The 21,717-nt window shown below is 39.9% G+C and overlaps 2 gene segments (V, D, J or C); both read right to left on the reverse strand.

The window, feature by feature from the left end:
• LOC117350919 overlaps positions 1-21,717 on the reverse strand; it is a 244,863-nt gene that overhangs the window by 207,061 nt on the left and 16,085 nt on the right.
• The window catches only part of LOC117350917, a 156,005-nt gene that overhangs the window by 17,506 nt on the left and 116,782 nt on the right, over positions 1-21,717 (reverse strand). Inside the window, 1 exon segment of the C gene segment in view lies at positions 8,141-8,183. Coding sequence covers positions 8,141-8,183 — 43 coding nt within the window.

Here is a 21,717-nt window from a genome sequence, read left to right on the forward strand (position 1 = left end):
TGTGCTATATATTACAGTGATTACAGCACCATCGAGGGGTCCCAGGGGGCTCTCTGCTATATATTACAGTAAATACAGCACCAACGAGGGGTCCGGGGGCTCTGTGCTATATATTACAGTGATTACAGCACCAGCGATGGGTCTGGGGGGGCTCTGTGCTATATATTAAAGTGATTACAGCACCAGCGAGGGGCCCGGGGGGTCTCTGTGCTATATATTACAGTGAATACAGCACCAGCGAGGGGTCCCGGGGGGCTCTGTGCTATATATTACAGTGATTACAGCACCAGCGAGGGGTCCGGGGGGGCTCTGTGCTATACATTACATTGAATACAGCACCAGCGAGGGGTCCGGGGGGGGGCTCTGTGCTATATATTACACTGATTTCAGCACCAGCGAGGGGTCCGGGGGGGTCTCTGTGCTATATATTACAGTGATTACAGCACCATCGAGGGGTCTGGGGGGGGCTCTGTGCTATATATTACAGTGATTACAGCACCAGCGAGGGGTACGGGGGGGGGGCTCTATGCTATATATTACAGTGATTACAGCACCAGCGAGGGGTACGGGGGTCTCTGTGCTATATATTACGGTGATTACAGCACCAGCAATGTGTTCGGGGGTTTGGGGGCTCTGTGCTATAGTACAGTAATTAGAAGCACCCATGAGGGGTCAGGGGGGTTCCTGTGCTCTACTATAGTGAATACAGTATCAGCGAGGGGTCCCGGGGGGGGGGGGCACTGTGCTATACAATAGTAATTGAAAGCACCAGCATATTTAATCAATAACAAGCAAACAATAACCATTCTATATCTAGCAAACAATAACCATTCTATATCGTAAGTTGCCTAGAGATTTTATGATTTGGTTGGTGGTGAATGAATAAAGTAACAATATATCAATATATTAATGCAATATCATCAAAATTTTTTTAGGACACTTTTTTTTTTTCTCTATCTGTCTATCTAAAATTTACTCTCAAATGTATTTATACATATGCATAACATCTACTGCATATGAAACAACAAGCCCGTTTTCAAAAACCTTTTCCCCAGGAGGCACGTACTGGGTAAAATCTTTGAAAAGCAGGAATCTCTCACATAAAACATTTTCATGGTAATGTAATAACATATGCGAAATTAAATTGTAGTTTAAGTACGATAAATTACTCTACCTTATGCCCTATATTGACCAACTCATGCATGAACAAATAACATATATGAGGGTGGTTTGAAAGATTTGGGGGAAAAAAAGACAACCCAAAGCTAAACAAATATATTTTTCCTGTCCCATTGGAAAAATAAGTTTTTTGTCAAATTTTTATAAAAATATTTGTTTAATTAGGTTTTTTCTGAATTTTTCAAATCAACCTGGTTACATCTTTGTCTAAGTATAAACTGTATAAAAATGATCAGTTATTTAAACATTTGGAAATAAATCTAAAACTCTTTAGCAGGCTACAGTTAAATGAGCTTCCGAGTTAATAATAAAGCAATATCCACTGCACTCGAATTAAGTAAATTCATTGAACAAGTGATATATTCAAAAAAATAACTAGAATTGCCTCGATTAAAATCTGCTATTGCATGGGACAAACACAAATTTTCCACCAATAGATGCAGAAAAAAGTATTGAAATGCTGTCATTTTTTGTCTCATTATTAAATCTTTTAAAGATATAATTTTTAGAAATGAAACCAATTAAAACAACTCCAACTTATTAATGTTTTTAAAACTTTTGCCAAAGCATCTGCTAAATACAGAATTTATTCTAAACGTAAGCTATTTCCTATCATTTCTATACTCAGAAAAGCTACAAATACATAAAAGAATTATTTAGGGTCAAAAATGTAACAAAGTTCTTACCGGCTGTAGCAATGATTGAATTTCCAGGATTGCAGAAGCCAGTGAAAAAGCAAATTCCTTTGTTGTCCTAGTACACAATGACTTTCCACTGATAATCTTTTCATCCTCATATTTTAAATCAGTACCGAATATACTTCTAGAAACTTCTTAAGTATTAAACCATTAAATGTAGTAACATAGTAGTTGACGGCAGATAAAGACCCGAATGAGCCATCTAGTCTGCCGAACCTGATTCAATCTAAAAATTTGTTGGGGTTTTTTTTTTTTTTTCTTCTTCTTCTCCTTAGCTATTTCTGGGCAAGGATCTAAAGCTCTGCCCGGTCCTGTTCTTAGGTTCCAACTACTGAAGCCTCCGTCAAAACTCACTCCAGTCCGTCTACACCCTCCCAGCCATTGAAGCCCTCCCCAGCCCATCCTCCCCCAAACGGCCATAGGCAGACACAGACCCCCTCTTCAACAAAGCCACGCTAGCGACTGCTGCGCAGAACGGCCGTTACCACACAGCAGCCGCTAGCGGACTTTGTAGAAGAGGGGGGTTAAATAGTTTAGGCTTTTGGTAAATTTCAAAATGAACATTGTGATGTTTACACCAAAGGTAGATATATTTCTTTAAAGTTACACTAATCTAGCCTTAATATTAAAATCAACCTATTTAATTGAAACATATATCTATACCTATACAAGGGAGCCACGGAAACGTTCTCAGCCCAACCAACAAAACAGGGAGATATATACTTTAGTCCAGTGATTTTCCACTCTTTTTGTTCTGTGAGAAAAATATGGAATTAAAAAAAAAAGGGAAAATCACTGGATTAAGGGCTCCTTTTACTAAGCCACGCTACATTGCCATGCACGCTAGACACTAACGCCACCATTGAGCTGGTGTTAGTTTTAGCCGCGTAGCCGGGGATTAGTGCGCACTAATCTTCTGCGCACGCTAAAAACGCTAGCGCAGCTTAGTAAAAGGAGCCCTAAGGGATGGATGGAGACTGCACTAACTTTGTTAGAAGTGCTGAGAACTTTTCAGCAGCTCCTCATATATATATATACACATGAAAATTCTACCAATATTAAAAAATATTTCCAATAAACTTCTGAAGAAGAATGAAAAATAATTGTCTACAATTAAAACATTCTTTAGAGTGATTTTAAACTGCTTTTTGTAAGCTGTACGATCAAAGATTCACGATAACTAACCAATTTAATTTTCTTTACATGAAAAGCAGCCACTGAAATAATCATCTTACTTCCTTAAAATTGTACCTTTTAGGCTTTGTAGCTTGAAAGAAAATGTACTCTGGAAACTTTAATTTCCAAAAATAAAACACATTTTATTCTTTACAAAAACTATATATAGTGAAGAGACTCTTAACTACCCAAATTTCTTTAATTACAGGCTGACTTTGCTTTCTATAGAAATATGTATCATCTTTCATTTTCTATTCATATTGTTATTGCTATTAATTTACCTACATGTCATAATTTTATTCTTTCTGTGCTTCTATGTTTCATTCAAAGTCTTTTTCTAAATCTCTTTCTCCTTTTTAGACGAGTAGCCCTTGTTTCATGCAAGTTTCAAATATTTTTTGTTGGTTGTCTTCAGGATCCCTTTCATACCATATTTAACACTTTGCTGCTAATTAGGTAAATTTTTTCACGAAAGCCCAGATACTATTTTCAAAGCATTTTTTTTTCTGAATTCCAGTCCCACAACATTGGTATTTTTATAAGTAAGCTGTATTTATTTTAAATAAAATGCGGAGTATTTAAGTGCCTTTTTTTCACCTGATGCCACTGCGACCACAATACCTTTTCCCCAGTTGCTTAAAAACCATAGTCAAATCGATAAAGTCCCCTATTTAGTTTGTACCAAAATCAGATTATTTTCTTTCTATAAAAAAAGAAACAAATGGACTGAAAAAAATGTGTTGCAAACAGATAAAAAGTTTCACCTTGTTTTCTCTATCCTTCACTGTGCATTCTGTTTTTGAGGTATTATAAAAGACTAAAATAGAAGGTTATCATTTCAAGGAGTGAAAAGAATTTATTAGAGTTACCTGGTGTGACCATGACTTGGGTCCCTGGACCCCAGTAATCCCAGGCAGCATAAGAGTCACGGTGAAATATTTCATTGTCTGGACTTAACAATACACTTGACTAACTGATCGAATATATTGTGATCAGGAATTTCAATTGGGCCAACTGGATGATGGACTTATTTGGGTCATCTATTTCATTTTGAGCCTTTAGTTAACTATATAATAAATATATCAAGATATGCAAATATCACAATTTACAGTAACCTACACTGAAAATCTTAATCCAGAATCTTTTGTCCCCGTAGAGAATGAATAACATACAACCCTAGAGCAATCTTTTCAAATTTTAAGTTGAAATAATAAAAAAAAGGGCTGGCTTATTTTGGTTTCTAGCAAAATCTGCTTATCAGTCAACGCATACATTTATTGATCAATAATAATCATCAAAAATTTACTGATTACAATAAGGGCTTTCATTTGCCAAAGATTTCTGTCATAGGCACAGAATGAAAGAAATTCTTTGAAAATCAAAATCTTTGCCCTTGCCATAGATATAGCATAACAAATACTGCATAAATAAATACACTTAAACCATTTAACCCTCTCCATAATTAAATAAAAATAAAAATACCTGTTGTGACAGTCACTGATGTTCCTTGACCCCAGTGTTCAAGGGGCACATTGCCATTGTGCCTTATTCATATTGAACTTAAACCTAAACCTGGGACTAAGATAATCTAGGACTTTTATTTGAAGGACATTGAACCGAAAAATCCAAACAGAAACTTTTCCTGAACTTTGGTCAAACCAGTCATCCTACTGGGCCATTTTTGCATTCTTAGAAACAACTTAAAGGTTGACTATCAGAACCCCCCCTCAAAACCCCCCCCCCCAAAACAGACGTATATAGGACAGAATGAAGACTTTATTTGAGGTGCAGAAATTTATGTTGAGTTAATTCTGTCACACCGCTAAACTAAAACTTGAACTGAACATTTTCTAAATTATTTCAGCATTTATATTAGGTTTTTTTTTAAAAAAAATATATACCGTCTATCAAAATTATCTAAGCGTTTTTTTACAATCAGGTACTCAAGTATTTTTCTTATCTGCCCCGGTGGGCTCATAATCTATCTAATGTACCTGAGGCTATGGAGGACTGAGTGACTTGCCCAGGGTCACAAGGAGCAGCATGGGGTTTGAACCCACAACCCCAGGGTGCTGAGGCTGTAGCTCCAACCACTGCGCCACACACTCCTCCAATCATATAAAATAAGGAATTTGTAATCTGCTCAAAATATTAACTTGTGCCGTTTATCTCAAAAACGGAGAAGCATGTTAGGTCTTTAAGCACTTTTTTTTCATTAGTTAAATTTGATGAAGCTATTAAACAAACATTAAAATCGGATTCAGATTAAAATACACCTAATCACGCCAGACTAATACGTTCTTAAAACGGGCATGATGAAGAGAAATAAAACAAACTCTTACCTGATGATACAACTACCTGGGTCCCTGGGCCCCACTTATCAAAAGCATAATAACACGGTAAGAAAAGTCTCTAAGCAGCAGCATAAAAACCTCTTCTAACTGATGAGGTATTGTCCGATCATTAAAATTTACTCTGCCCAAGATTCCGTTTTTGCAATTATACCGGATCCAAATCTGACTATTTCATGATACATTATTTTTAACTGATTTGATGATTAAAATGTGCCACTTATACTATTTTAATGTGTTGGCATCTATTATTTTTTTCTAGCCTGAGATTTATTTACTAAAAAGATATCTATTTTATTCCATTCTCATCGAGAACGCGGTCTTTCATTCCAGTACTCAAAATACAGATTTTACTTGCTAACTTTTTTTTTTGTTGTTGTCGTTATATAGAATTATCCTTCTCAAAGTGAGGTGGGACAAAAAGGGATATTCATTTTTTTTTCTTTATACCTGCGGTAACCGTAACCTTGGTTCCTGCACCCCAGAGGTCAAAGCGCAATTGTTTTATCTAACCTTTCAAAAACCTACTCAATTTTTCTTTAGAAAAAAAAAATCTAATTTAATTATGTAAAACGAATTTAGAATAACGGAGTTTAGATGGAGACAAGGTGTAATGAAAGATTTATTTGTTGTTGTTTTCTAGAAGGAATTTACTGAGCTCCTGGCCATGTAAATGGATATATATTTTTTTACGTTTTAGATCGTTAACGCTAGTTTTTCTAGCTGGCTAAAACATTCAACTGTTACACTGTGCCGACAGATTCAATCTCATTTAACCAACCAGGGAATTAAATGACCTCTTTTCCAATAACAAATGACCTCTTTTCCGATAACAAATATTAAGAATCAAAGGAGAAAAGCATACCTGTTGTCACAGTGACCCTGGTTCCTGGGCTCCAAACATCAAGATACCACAGTGCTGGTTTCTTCCAGTTTAGTCATACAAAAAAGTTATCTTTCTCTGCCTTTGAATCGTGCTTTTAAACGGGGATCTCATTTTTAAGTTTGAAAAAAGTTTTCCTAAATTGTTACGGGAAAGAAGTTCCCCTCATATAGTTTCAATCTTTAAGAGATGGTTTCCCCACAATTTTTCTAAACAGGAGATTTACATCATCAACAATGAGAAAAAAAAAATATGTATATGAATAAAAGCGGGATTTATTACCTTCTGTTACGGTCACAGTCACGCCTGAACCCCAGTTCTCGAAAGCCCAGTAAACACAGTCATACGTTTCTCTGTCTCTGCTGTGAAAAATCTAAGGCGGAGGGATTCTCTTTCAATTTCTGGCCATCTAGCGCTTAAATACGGTAATTTTTATTTTTTTAATTAAAATCTAATGTCCCAGGGATTTGCTGTATCTAAAATTCCAGCTACAAAAAGTTATACGTTTTCTCTACAAGACGCTGCTAAAATGCTATTGAAATTTTTTTTAATGTCAACTGTCTCAAAAGCTAACACGAAAACCCCAAATATCTTTTTGAAACTCTTGAAGCAATTGTGATTTACCTGCTGTTACGGTCACCATTGTTCCTTGACCCCAGGGATTGAAGACACATCGTGATGTCTCTGCCCTACCCTTGAACCAAAACCACCCCAGTTATCATTCCGAACAGGAGTTTTAAGCCCTACACTCTCATTCCAAGCAAATGAAACAAAATGTTTAGCCAACTTTATTTCAAGCGCGCCTTCTTATTCAAGTTTCAAGTTTATCAAGTTTATTATATTATTTGATTAAACGCTTTTCAGGATACAATTATTAAACATTCAGGAAGCCAATCAAAACTTATCTCTTTAATACATTTCTCTGACTCCACTTCTAGTCCTAAAACACTCCCAGATAAACTCCTGAAAGTTTTTTGTATAATCGCTGTCACTCTGTAAACCGCTCTGAACTATTTGTGGTATTGAGGTATATAAAAATAAAGTTATTAATATTATTATGATGATTACAAAGGAAAACGTCTTACCTGGGGTGACGGTGACCGGAGTTCCCGAACCCCAGAGATCGAAGTAGTCACGGTGGTACTAAACTCCACATTTCCAAAGCATAAACTTACCCACTATTTTCCAGACCCCCCCCCAACAACCCCAAGCACAAAATACCTAAGTCTCAATTTTAGTAGAAGAGCAATCTCCCCAAATTACTGCTAAGACCAGCCTCCGATTTACTTGAACTTAAAATTCAATACACTTATGTAAGATCTTTTTATGTATGTGTTGGTTTTGAGGTCCTATTTTGAGCCCTTGGTATGTTTATCATAATCAGAAAAGTAAAATGAAACAGTTTCTTGATCATAGGTCTCTTTAGCTATAAATGACAATATTATTATTAAGACTTAGCCAAAAGGAAAGATTTATAAACTCTAAAGAGTTTTACCTCATGCAAAATTGTCATTTCTTTAATAAGACATTAACTTTTTTGTTCTGAGGCCCTCCAAGTACCGACAAATCCAAAATGTGGCCCTGCAAAGGGTTGGAGTTGGAGACCGTTGCTCTAAACCATGAAACAGAATAAATTCTACTTCCTTAAAATTTTCTCCAGGTTGCATAGAAATACCTCACTTGAATCAAGTTGTCTGTTGGTTCAGTATTCATCAATACCCTCTGGCCGTCTCATTTGTCTGCACATTCTCTTATATTTTAATCATTTTCACTGACATTATACAACCTTATCTTTTATAAAGGTAGTTTGTGGGACTTATTAAAATTTAGGAGAGGAGAAAATAAGTTTTTACCTGATGTTACTGTCACGGCGGTTCCTTGTCCCCAGTGGTCAAAATAATCACAGTGCTCAACTGTTGCAGCTTGGCCACACAAAAATATTCACGGCGGCCCTGCAAATCTGTCTGACACTACACTACATTTCTAATCCAATGATATGAGATCAACTATTTTTCTAGATTAGAAGGGAAATTAGTTCCCTAATTTGCAAAGATTTTCAGCAGAGACACAGAGTGAAACCTTTGCAAAATAGAGTTTTCAGCCCTGATCTAATTTGTTGGCTTTCCCTCCCCCCTAACTTTTCTCTTACATGATAAACAATTAATTTTGGTCACTCAGAAGACCACTATTTTCCACTTGCAAGTTTAAAAAGTTTACTATACCTGTGGTAACGGCCACGTTTGTCCCTTTTCCCCAGACATCGTAGTAACCTTAGTAACACAGTGGCTCCATATTTTTCTTTTCAGTGTACAAAACCCCTGTGCCTGACATCTCTAATTATTTTGCCAGTCTAGTATGAACTCATTTCATATAACAATTGTAGGTCTTTGCACTCCTTACAGATTGTTCATCCCTTCTCTTTGCTTTGGGAATGGACCAAAAGTGACTGTCAGCATGGTCCATTGTCTCTTTTTAATTAGGTAGAAATTGCAGCGGTCACTAATCTTATTGAAATGCACAAGACCTATGGAAAATCTGAATTACAAACAATCTCTACACCATCACTGTGGACACTGATTACTTGGCTGAAAACCTGCCTTTTAGGGTTCAGTGTTTAAAATTTTCTGACCTGACACTTTAATCTGTTTCTCCATTTTTTTTCTTACGATTATTAGGGAGAAATCTCTGAATATGAGGAGACCTAGTGATTAAGGAACTTATATTTCTGACCTTCCTAAATTTAAATGATGATTATAATTCTTCATCTTCTATTCAGAGTGCCCTGCCTTTAAAAAGATAATTTATCAAACCTTAGCAAAACCCTGTTTCTTTACCTGGCAGAACAGAATCTGAAGATATTTAAATAGTGTAATAGTACCTGATTGTAAAACCACTTAGATAACCTTGATAGGCGGTATATAAAAACCTAATAAACTTGTCATATTTACCTGCAGTCACTGTGACCAACATCCCTGAGTTCCAATAATCAAACAGATATAGGAACAGAATTGTAATATTTATATTTACCCATATTTTGTCCTTAGCAGTGACGGCAGTTATTTACCTGTGGTGACGGTAACGGGGGTCCCTTGTCCCCAGAATTCAAAAGCGTTCCAGCCCACACTGATCTATCTCCTTCTGATCTCGGTGTTAAAACAAGCGTGCAAGCTCATTTATTTCTTAAAAGCGAACTTGTTCACAAGACATCCGTGCATAGTATTTAAATCTTACCTGCAGTGACTGTCAGCATGGTTCGTTCCCCCCCTCCATGCATCCATGCACCAGTTAAACAAAAACATTTACCTTTGCCCATTTGTCTCATACAAAAACACACATTTTGTAATATAGACTGGAGACTCTAACATCTTATGCCAGATATATAAATGGCCTGAATGCCCCTTTCACTGCTTTGACAGCTTCTTAGTTAATTTTCTACTTACTATTTAAAATTCAGGTGCTAAAATGTGTATATATTTTAATTTCAGAAATATGAACAAATAACTTGACAGCCTTCCGGTATATTTTCTTGTCTAGATTTCTCACTTCCTCGATATAAACTCGTGTTCACAAAACCACCTTGAACTATGAGTTTACCATTAAAAATATTATTTAGCGATGACCGAAGGGAATGTTATAGCTGCCCGAATCAGAGTTCATGGGTCCCAAAAAGCAAGCACCTCACAAATCACATGTGTAGCTTCTCCTAGGTCCACACATTTCTAGTATCTTAATTTGAAAACCTGTGTTTTTGCACTAGAATGTCAGACTTAATAAATATCTGAATCGATCTTACCTGTGGTGACGGTCACCGGGGTTCCTGGTCCCCACATGTCCATTGCTCCCCAGTTATCACAGTGCTACACTTTTCTGTCCCATATAGTACAAAAACCCATCTCACTCTCTGTCAGTAGAGCATACGTTTTGGTCTTATAGAAATAAATATGAAACAATTTTTCTTTTTTAAAAAAAAGATAATTACTTGATGTCACTGTGACACTGGTGCCGTGTCCCCAGAGCTCGAATTCACCCCAGCACACTGGAGGATCCTACTGGTCACATGAGACTAAAACCCCACTCATATTGCGTAGAGACGGTCAATATTACATGTATTGAATTCAGTTAAAAACCAGCAATTTCAAAATTATGGTGAAGTGGGAAAATTGATAATCTAAATACAAAAGGCTATACGAAGGACTCCTGTGAAACAATAGTTTTTAACACAGTTCTCTGTAAAGTTGTTAAGAATTCAAGTCTCAATAACATAACTTTTATGGCAATAAGTCACTTCTGACAAAAGTTTTTTTGCCGATGATGTGGGCGGAGGTAGTAAGAGCTTAGCTAAACTCAGTCAAGAGACCTAAGGCTTTTTCTTTCTTTGGCTAGAGACTCTTAGCCTTCCAAAGTGGTGTTTAAAACCAGCATATGTTAAGCATTTCTCTGATTTGCTCCTTTGCTTCTCCACTCTCCATTAAAAAAAACATCTTGTAAGCAACAAATTGGAGTCAACTATCTGATATTTTTTGCAAGGTACAGAGAACATATTAATTACATTACATTAGTGTCTTCTATTCCGTCAATACCTTTCGGTTCTAGGCGGATTACAAAAGAGTTGATCTGGGCATACCCAGTGAGATTACAAGATAGATAATTAGAAGAAGCATTGGGGATATATTGAGAAGGTTAGTTTGACTTGACAAATTTCCTGAATAACTTGGTTTTTAATTCTCTCCTGAAGGTTTTGTAGTTGGACATTGCGATCGGCAGGTTGGAGTGGTGGTGGTCTAGTTTTGCTGCTTGGGTGGCTAGTAGGCCATCATACATTTTCATACGTTGTATGCCTTTGATTGGAGGTGTGAGTGAAGGACGCCTGTGTCCTTTTTGTCTGAATGTGTTGTTCTGGGCTAGGCAGTTGTTTAGATAGGTTGGTCATCGCCATTCAGGGCTTTGAATAGTGTGCAGTAGAATTGTAGCGTATGCGTGCTTGTACAGGAAGCCAGTGCAAGTCTTGGAAGGCAGTGGTAATGTGGTCAGTCTGAGGGCTGAATTTTGCACTGTTTGTAATTGTTTTATCATGTTGGCAGGGCATGACAGTTGATATTCTGGATATATTTACCTGAAGTCACTGTGACCGTGGTTCCTTTCCCCCATACATCGAAGTACCAGGTAAATATCATGGTCATAGAGTAACTAAAAAAAACTTCAGTCCCAGCTTCAAACTCCCAACCTCGATCTGTCTCATTTGTTCTGTCTGTCTTTCTTAATAAAATTATAAGCTCTTCTGAGCAGGGGCCCTCTATTACATGTTAAATGTACAGTGCTGCATATGCCTTTCAGCACTCTAGAAATGATAAAATAAAAGTGTGAGGCCTGCGCTTCTATGGATGCTCAAGGCCTACCGGCTTTCATTCCTTACAAAATTAGAAGTACAGAGGACCTGGGAACTGGCAGGTCTTGAGCATGCACAGATGCTCAAGACACTGCACTAGCTGAACCTATAATGCCTCTAATGCAGCATATAAAGCTGTTGACCTGGGGAAGCTTGGAAAGGGGATAAATGTCTGATGGCAGTTGAGCTGAGTGGTAGGGAAGGGGAGAAATGCTTGATGCCGTGGGCAGGGAAGGTAAAGAAGAAGGGAAGCAGAGAGATGGTAAAGAGACAAAGGGACAGGAGGGTAGAAGAGAAGTGAGATGCTGGAGGGAGTCAGGTGGGAGTAAAGGAGAGAGATGCTGAATGCCATGGGGGGGGGAGGGAGATAGAGAAATGCTGGTGACCATGGGAAGTAAAGGGTGGGAGAATTGACAGAGAGACATGCTGGAGAAAGAGGGAAGAAAAAAGATGCCTAAATGCCTGTGTCTAAGTTATGTAATGCACACAAGCCCTAAGCTGTTCTAGTTGGCATCAATTTTTTGGGCACTATACTGTATATAGAATCTGGAGGTAAGTGCTTAATACGGTTTAGTGAAAGGACCCCCTTAATTTCCAAAGGGTCGTGAATGTGTATGGCCCGATGAAAATGGTTAAGGCACATCTTTCCTTATATCAGGTTCCTATATAGATGTCCCTATATAGATGTCCCATTGCACCATCCGAGGGCAAACAGTGTTATGATGAGTTACAAAATCTCCCTTTAATCCAACTGGTATTTTTCAGTAGCAAAAATGCAATGCTCAAATTAATAATTTGCACTAGGAATGTACTCATCCAAGGGTAAAAGCCCAATTATATTAATTTCAAAATTTTCCAGGTGATAATAATCACCCGCAGTTAGCAAGTCCATAGAACCCTTTAACCTATGATAGTTTTAGTTCTATCTTCGGGTGGAAAATTTGGAGATATTCCTAAGGGTGTTATTGGTTCAACGGTTCAACGGACGGCCACCAGGATGATCTCGGGGCTCAAGGGTCTCTCGTACGAAGAGAGACTGAACAAATTGCAGCTCTACACTCTCAAGGAACGTAGGGAGAGGGGAGACATGATCGAAACATTTAAGTACCTCACGGGACGTGTCGAAGTGGAAGATGATATTTTCTTTCTCAAGGGACCCTCGGCCACAAGAGGGCACCCGCTCAAACTCAGGGGCGGAAAATTTCATGGCGACACCAGAAAGTATTTCTTCACAGAGAGAGTGGTTGATCATTGGAACAAGCTTCCAGTGCAGGTGATCGAGGCAGACAGCGTGCCAGACTTTAAGAAGAAATGGGCTACCCATGTGGGATCCCTACGAGGGTCAAGATAAGGAAATTGGGTCATTAGGGCATAGACAGGGGGTGGGTAAGCAGAGTGGGCAGACTTGATGGGCTGAAGCCCTTTTCTGCCGTCATCTTCTATGTTTCTATGTTTCTATGATGGGTCATTTGGCCTTTATCTGCCATCCTGTTTCTATGTTTCTATAATCAGAAAGTTCTATGACATCACAATGCAGGTGTAAAGAGCCTTAGCCTATAGGAAGAGGAGATGCAAATGTTAAGAGCCTTAGCCAATAGGGAGAGGAGGAGAGAGTGGCTGCTGCAGACACCAGAAAGTATTTCTTCACAGAGAGAGTGGTTGATCATTGGAACAAGCTTCCAGTGCAGGTGATCGAGGCAGACAGCGTGCCAGACTTTAAGAAGAAATGGGATACCCATGTGGGATCCCTACGAGGGTCAAGATAAGGAAATTGGGTCATTAGGGCATAGACAGGGGCTGGGTAAGCAGAGTGGGCAGACTTGATGGGCTGTAGCCCTTTTCTGCCGTCATCTTCTATGTTTCTATGCCCCTGGAAAAGAGCCTGGCCTGAAATGCTGGTATTTGCCTTGGAAAGGTTTTGCATAAGACTTCAAGTTACTTTGCAATACTGTGTGATACTTGGCTCAGTAGTAAGTGGCCGAATCTTCAATCCTCAGGTTAGAGATGTGCCAATACAGTAGGCTGTTGGAATTTTCTCTGGAGATGGTGAAACGTTGTGTGAAGTTGTTTCCATAGTTTTTAGCACCTGAGTCTCCTCTGATTCTCCGATCCACTGGAGTCTTTGACCAGCAGGTTGGCGGAGCCAAACCATCCAGTAGCTACTGAACGTGAACCCAGAGGCTTTGCAAGACAGCTGGATGGATTCTCCGGGCTTTTTCAGTTCTGAAGCCGACTGAGTCAAGGTTATTTGGGAATCCACCCTTGAAAAATAGATAAACATCTTAAGAGAACTGTACAAAACCACTGTCTGGGCAAACAATCCAGTAACTGAGCAGAAAGAGTTTTCATAAATTCTTTCAAAATTGTTAGCACTATTTTCAGTAAAGATTAAATTATTGCTGAATTTATAGCGACAGGAATGCCCGACTTACCCAAGAAGTAACTCAGAAAAGACAAAAAAACTTAAGAGAAGCCACATTGCGGCTATTATTAGTGCAAAGCTTGAGCCCGGAGCTCAAGCAGAGAGCTTTGGGCAGATATTTGAAAGGGGAAAGGGAAGTGGCTTTGCATGAGAGCATCTATAAGTAACAGGTTATTTCTAAGAGGAGAAATCTGTTGGAGAGCTTGGTCTTGCCAAGCTGACATTAATCTCTTAGGGGACTTTTTGCTAAAGCTTAGCACGTGCTTATGGAGCCCTCCAAGTTCGGTATATGGTGCCTTAAATTGTGGGCGCAAACCAGTGCGCACAGTCGATTTGTGTGCAGAACTTAATTGTTTAATAAGCTTAATTAGAGCCGATAATTAACAATTAAAAGGGTCCAGAGAAAAGCGACTAAAATGGTTAAGGGGCTGGAGGAGTTGCCGTACAGTGAGAGATTGGAGAAACTGGGCCTCTTCTCCCTTGAAAAGAGGAGACTGAGAGGGGACATGATCGAAACATTCAAGATATTGAAGGGAATAGACTTAGTAGAAAAAGACAGGTTGTTCACCCTCTCCAAGGTAGAAAGAACGAGAGGGCACTCTCTAAAGTTGAAAGGGGATAGATTCCGTACAAACGTAAGGAAGTTCTTCTTCATCCAGAGAGTGGTAGAAAACTGGAACGCTCTTCCGGAGGTTGTTATAGGAGAAAACACCCTCCAGGGATTCAAGACAAAGTTGCACAAGTTCCTGCTAAACTGGAACGTGCGCAGGTGAGGCTGGACTCATTTAGAGCACTGGTCTTTGACCTGGGGGCCGCCGCATGAAGGACAGCTGGGCACGATGGACCACTGATCACCCAGCAGCGGCAATTCTAATAATTGGTACTAAATGGGACTAATTAGAAGTTACATGTAGAAATTGGTAAACGCTTTCTTGAAAGTGCTGCATGTCAGTTCTAATGTGTGATTCTGAAAAGAGGACGTGGCCATGGGTGGAGCTTAGGTGAATTTTGGGCGTTCCTAACATTTATGCGCGCTGTTACAGAATATGCCCAATGAATGCACAAGTTAGGCACAGGAATTTATACCTGGTTTTCAATGGCCTAAAAGTTATGACATGTACTGGCACTCAGCGTGATTCTGTAAGGTACACACACCTTTTATAGAATGTGCTAAGCGCGGTTCTTGTTGGCGCAGATTTTTTGAGTGCTATATATAGAATATGACCATATATGCTAAATAGCCCATTTTATAGCTATGGTATTCGTAGTATTTAGCATGAGTAATTCCATTAGCACCTCCTGAGCTTTAGTAAAAGGATCCTTCTGTTTTTCAGACATATCAGCCTCTCACCAAACAGGAAAAGGCTGATTAACAGCAACTTACAGATCCCGAGATGTCTTTGAAACATTTCCAGACTCAGAAGGACAATATTCTCTTACAAGCTGCCCTTCTTCAATTTGGAGCAGTGTATCACACTATTGTGCCGTGGCGAGATTCCAGATGTGCCGCGAGATGCCGATGAGGAGGAGAGGCACCAGCGCTGGCTGGCTGCCTACAGGACATGACTCTCGCAGCGAGAAGCATATTCTATAGGCAGTCACCTGGTGCCAGCACCTCTTCTTCTTGCTGGCACCTCTCCTCTAGCATCAACCCCCCCCTTCCCCCCACTGGCAGCTCAGGGCCCCATCTGGAAGGCATTTACACGTGGGGATGTTAACATGATGATGTCATCATTGCATTGACGTCTGCACATTTCCAGATGTCCTCCAGCTGCTGCAGAAGGTTTGCGAGACACTGATTTAGACCCACCTACCATAATTTGTATTTATTATTGTATTATATATCACTTTCAAGCTTACTGGCCCAATGAAAGACAGGAAGTTGCCCCCTTGGAGTGTGGGCAAGGCAGTACCAGCATTTTCATCATTACTTGACGCCAGGGAGTTATCTTTAGGGAACAGAGGCATCTTGCAAGTTACCGTTGATGGTTGACTGACCTAAGCAAGTAGGATGGGTCTTTTACTTAACCAAATTTGTTTATTAAAAAAAGGCAATATTTGGGAGAGGGTCAAAGGGCACTGAAGCTGCACTTCTGTAGCCAGGAAGTTCTTACTTGGAACATATGCTGTGTAGTTCTGATATGTCAAGATTACTCTAGGTTATAGAGTTACCATTATCTAATGGGAAAGCTCATTTGGCCATACTGTTGGAAACTTCAACCCAGTGTCAGCTCCAGATAAAGTCTTCAGGTATTTAAAGTAGTTGAGTGAAGAAGCAATTCCTGCTTTGTAAGACTGAAAGTCACCCTTTGTTTGGTAGTGTTCTCTCAAATCGCTTACCAGAACCCCAGACCAATGCTCATACTGCTGTCTCTTTGCAGATCATTCAACTTGCACCCTTACTCGCTTAGCAAAGATAAGCTTTTTAGGTTAGGGACATGAGGATTCCCTGTAGTTTCTTTATCTTCTTATGTGCTTAATCATTTCTCCTTCTTTTTACAACCCTGATGGCTCCCCGCACTAGAAATTCCTAGCGCAGTTTAATAGAAGAGGCCCTAGGTGTCAGCTCCAGATAAACCCTTCAGGTATACAAAGTAGCTTGAGTGAAAAAATAATTCCTGCTTTGCAAGATTATAAGCCACTCTTTGCCTGGTACTGTTCTCTCAAGTTGCCTTCCAGAACCCCAGGCCACTGCTCACCCTGCAGTCTCCTTGCAGACCATTCAACTCGCACACTTACTCGCTTAGCAAAGATAAGCTCTTTAGGTTAGGGACATGAGGATTCCCTGTAGTTTCTTCATCTTCTTATGTTCTTAGTCATTTCTCCTTCTCTGTGCAACCTTGATGGCATCATAGACATTGATGACTTGAAAGGGTTTCTTTTCTTTTACTGGACTGAATGCTTGGAATGCTTGCGCTACAGATTAATTAATAAAGGGATTTGATAAAATAGATCAAGAAGGATCATTACTAACTTTTTCGGAGGTGACATGGACAAGAGGTCACAGACTGAAACTGAGTGGTAGCAGGTTCAGGACGAATGTCAGGAAGTTCTTTTTCACACAGCGTGTACTGGGAATTTGGAATGCTCTCCCGGAGGATGTTGTGACAGAGATTACTGTTCTGGGATTCAAGCGCAAGTTGGATGCACACCTTCTTGCAAATCATATTGAGGGCTACGGTATAACTGGGTCTCCAATCAGGAGTACCTAAATGGGCCGCCGCGTGTGCGATCACCGGACTGGATGGACCTCGGTCTGATCCGGTGAAGGCTTTTCTTATGTTCTTATTAGGTTGGCGGCAGGTTCTGTGGTACTTATGAAAAGGGGGCTCATTTTCCAGAGCATTTGAAAATCTTGTGCAGGCCTTTGGTGCGGTTGTTAGTGGTACTTATTATGTGAACTGCAGAAGAATTTCATGTCTGCAAATTGGCACTTAACAATATAAGATAACACTCTTTTCAGCTACAGTGACAAAATAATGCTCAGAATTTAGGAAGTTGATTGGTTGGACTGAGAACTTTTCAGCACCCCTTCGTATGCCGTCATTTACTATGTTACTGGTATTTTTTTAAAGGGTTGTGCCATTATTTTCCCCTTTTAAAACAATTAATTTAGGGGCCCTTTTCCCAACCTGCGGTAAGAAGTGACTTCTTTACGCTTTTACACAATTGAATTAGAACCGAAACTTTTTGCTCCAGGCTGTAGTCATTGCAATTTATTTTTGGCAAACTTAACCTCCCCTTTTTTCCAATCAATGATAATAATGACAGAAAATGAATTTTGAAAAATAAACTTAAGGAGTGAAATGAAAGACTGACACAATATAAATGTACGGAGTTCTTTCAGACCAGGCTTAGGGTAATGTGCAGTCCTGGCTGCCCATGTATGAGGTCTTTTTTCTCCGCTTTTTTGTATTCATTATTATTTTTCTGTCTTTCTTCTATTTTTTGTTGGTATGGTTTGAATGGTTTCTCTGCTAAATTAATATACGGTACGTTTTCTTTTTGAGTCTGTGCTTGGTCTTTCCCACGCGCCATGGCCATTTCTAATGTTGCAGTAAATGGCGGATTTTCCTATTTTTGAAATAGGCCCTGCGCTAATTCTCCCCTTCTGAAACTCATTAAGTTTTGTAACACTGGCAGAGATCTTCTGGTGTTTTTTTCATTTTTGTACATTTTAAGTTTTCTTTGAACAAAACTGCAGGGGCTCTCGGTGGCTTTAGCGGTTGAGGTTGGGAAGCAAGCTGCGAGGGTTTCTGTGCTGGTGTTAACCACTGTGGTATTCCATCACGATGATTTAGAGTCAGTCACAAACTTTTCCACATCAAAACAGTCATAGTGAAGAAGTGTGGTCAGAGCAACGTCTGAAAGGAAAACGTTTCTACTGGATGACGTACAGAGGCCAACCTGTTCATTGTGGATTCTTATACCACATACACAATGAGGCAATTCGATAAGGAGTGACCATAACACCTGCAAATGTTCCTATTCTAGACCTTCCAACAAATGAGACAAGTAAATCAAAACCAATCATACAGATATTCTTAATCATGGGGAATGAGTCTCAAACACCCAACGGCCGATATTGGTTACAATATGTCAACGAGCAAGACCCCAGACAAAGCTTTGAGAGGCGAAATGGCTAGAGATCCTGTGGGGTGAATAGAGCAGCACAGTCCTAGTGGGAGATTTTGAACCTGGGGTGACATGCATTACCCCATTGAAAACGCCAGTTTATTCTGGGGGTTTGAGGTTCATTCCCCACGATTAAGAATATCTGTATGATTGGTTTTGATTTGCTAATCTCATTTGTTGGATGATCATTGTTTGAAATTGAGCAAGTTCCTGATTTAGAGTCATCCACAAACTTTTACACATCAAAACAGTCATAGTGAAGAAACGCGGTCAGAGCAACCTTTTCTAGATCTTTACATGCATAAGTGAGTACATAAATGTATAATTGCAGAATTTTCGACTAAAGGATATTCTGTATGAACACGACTAGATGTGATGGCATGAAATTTGCCGGTGGGTGTTCTCATGGGCGGAATTTGAGAGGAGCGTGGACAAGTTCATAAAATCATAGGATTGACGTGTAGTCTTTCGCAGTCTAGGCATTGGCATTTACACCTTGACAATGGGAGCGTTTTTGGCCTGTAGGCCAAATGTGAAATGTGGGACCCGCCTTTTATGAACTGAGTAGGCTTCAAATAGATACTTTCTTAGCATTTAAATCTGGGCACCCCTTACAGAATTACCCTCAATCAGTGACGTGGTTAGGTAGAGTAAGGGGGAGTTCGCTCTGGGCGCATTGTTGCTGGGACGCCAGATCCTCTCGGCCCTTCTGTCTCTTTCCCACTCCTCCCCTTGCTCCGTGCGCATCCTTTTCCCTCCCTGTTCCGCTAGTTGTCTCCCACCATGTGCAACAACTTCAACATGCTCTTCACGACCGCGTCAGCTTTCCCACTGACATTACATTCATAGGAAGTGACGTTAGAGGGTGAGCCACCAGGGTCACGAGAAGAACGTTGAAGGTACGAGGGAAGGGAATGGGAGTGCACACAGCAGGGGTGGGGGGATTGGGGAAGAAGCGGAGGAGGGGACACAGAGATGAGGGTGGGGGAGGGGTGCCTCTGTCCCAGACGCCTCACCTTTGCTATGTCACTATCCTCAATATATGCAAGCATATGCAATTAAAAGAAAAACAAACAGACCCCCCCCACACACATAGAAGAATATCTCTGCTTATCCAGACCGTCACCTCTCCCTTTCTCTTCCCCTAGAGATCCTCTTTGCTTGTCCCAAACCTTTTTTGAATTCAGATAGTCTTTCTCCGAAAGGCCATTCCATGCTCACAGCACCCTTTCCATAAAGAAGAGTTTCCTTCGATTCCACCCGAGTCTTTCGCCTTCATCCTATGCTCCCTCGTTCCAGACCATCCATGCAATAGCATAAGACTTGCATCCTGCACTTAAATGTCTGCCATATCTCCCGCTCCTGCTGCTTTTCTTCCAAAGTATACATACTGAGATCTTTAATTCTGTATCCAGTAACAGATACGCATTTCCACTTTTGATGGGTTCATCCATTTAGCCAGTCACGTCATATCTATGAATGTAAGGACAGCGTGTACTGCGAACACTTTATACTGACATGCAGCTGTCTTTGAGTTTTTGCAGTTGCTGTAAGCACTGTGCTACTCCAGCCATACCACAGTGGCTTGGACTCATACAAAAACCCTTGCAGATTATTAGAATCCTAAATGGTCCATTGTGACCTCATTGGATTGATGAAAGAGAGAGAGAGAGAGTACAATGAGTTGCGGAATACTTGCCTCGGATTGCATTTTCTTTGGTCCCTGTTTTTCATGGGTTCTCTTCACAGATGCAAAGCAAAAAAATCTTCAAGTCCAATTGGGATCATATTGAGGGCTCAGTCCATGTGTTGTAATGACCTTTAGTTATCTCACAGTGGCTTGATTGTGGTACAGCGTTTGGCTTGTTCTGGAAGAAAGTTGAATTCTTGGTGGCTTGTGACATTCCTATGAGCGTCGGAGCTGTAACCACCATGGCCAGCGCTAAAAACCACACTACGGTTTTATAAAAGGGGGTGGGGTGGGGATAAGACTTCTGTTCTTAGTGATGATAGATTGCTATTGAAGGGTTTTGTTTTCCAGGTAGGAATTCTTGAAGGTATAAAACCCCCTCCACCCTCAGTGTTTTTAGGCTGCAGATTTTATTGCCGGGGACTCCTTCCAAATGAAACAAATCTTCAAATTGCTATTCAGGAGCCATTTAAACACAGAAAAGGCACAAAAACTGAACATTAGGGGTGCTTTATCAGAGTATATCTGTTAAAACATCACTATCAGAAGCCATAGATATTATCAATTTACATTTAGAAAATGGCAGCTAAAATCAGCATTCAGGCTTCCTGAAATACGAGTTAATATACGCTTTCTGAATTAACAGAGGAAATACAATTTTTCATGTATCACTTTTAGAGGGCTCTGGATTCTGTTTTTTTAATGGAGAATAATCACTAGTGGGGTCGTTATCACGGTAATAGAGAGACCAGCAAAAACCTTAGTCTTGTTCAAACTCTCAACCCCCATCTGCCTCATTGTAATTAAAAACCTCCCTCTCGTCACCCACCCGTCTCAATTATGTCGTTGTCTTGTCAAACAGCATTAAAGTCTTTTGGGTTGGAAATCCATACTCCTCCTGCCAGTTATCTCTCTTTAAATCATAGGTGTGAGGTGCAGAACTAAACTCAGGAAGTGCCTGTCCTTTCTATGAGCTTTTTATAAGAAACTTAACGCACCCTTTTGAACTAAGTTGGGGAGATTAATCTTTTCTTTTTCCTGGCACCAGTCAGAACTTTGGTGGATATCAGTGAAACTGATCAGGGGTCTGCATTTGGGGAACAGAAGTTCACTTATGTTTCCCAGTATGGGAAGATCTCCCTTCATCACACTGGCAGAGGCAGGAAGTTCCAATGTGTCATGATTTATGGACAAAGTTATATATCACTTTGCAAGCTTACTAGCACAATGAAAGACAGGAAGTGCCCCCTTGGAGTGTGGGCAAGGCAGTACCAGCATTCTCATCATTACTTGTTGC

The sequence above is a fragment of the Geotrypetes seraphini genome, chromosome 16, assembly GCF_902459505.1.
Source record: "Geotrypetes seraphini chromosome 16, aGeoSer1.1, whole genome shotgun sequence".
Taxonomy (NCBI): domain Eukaryota; kingdom Metazoa; phylum Chordata; class Amphibia; order Gymnophiona; family Dermophiidae; genus Geotrypetes; species Geotrypetes seraphini.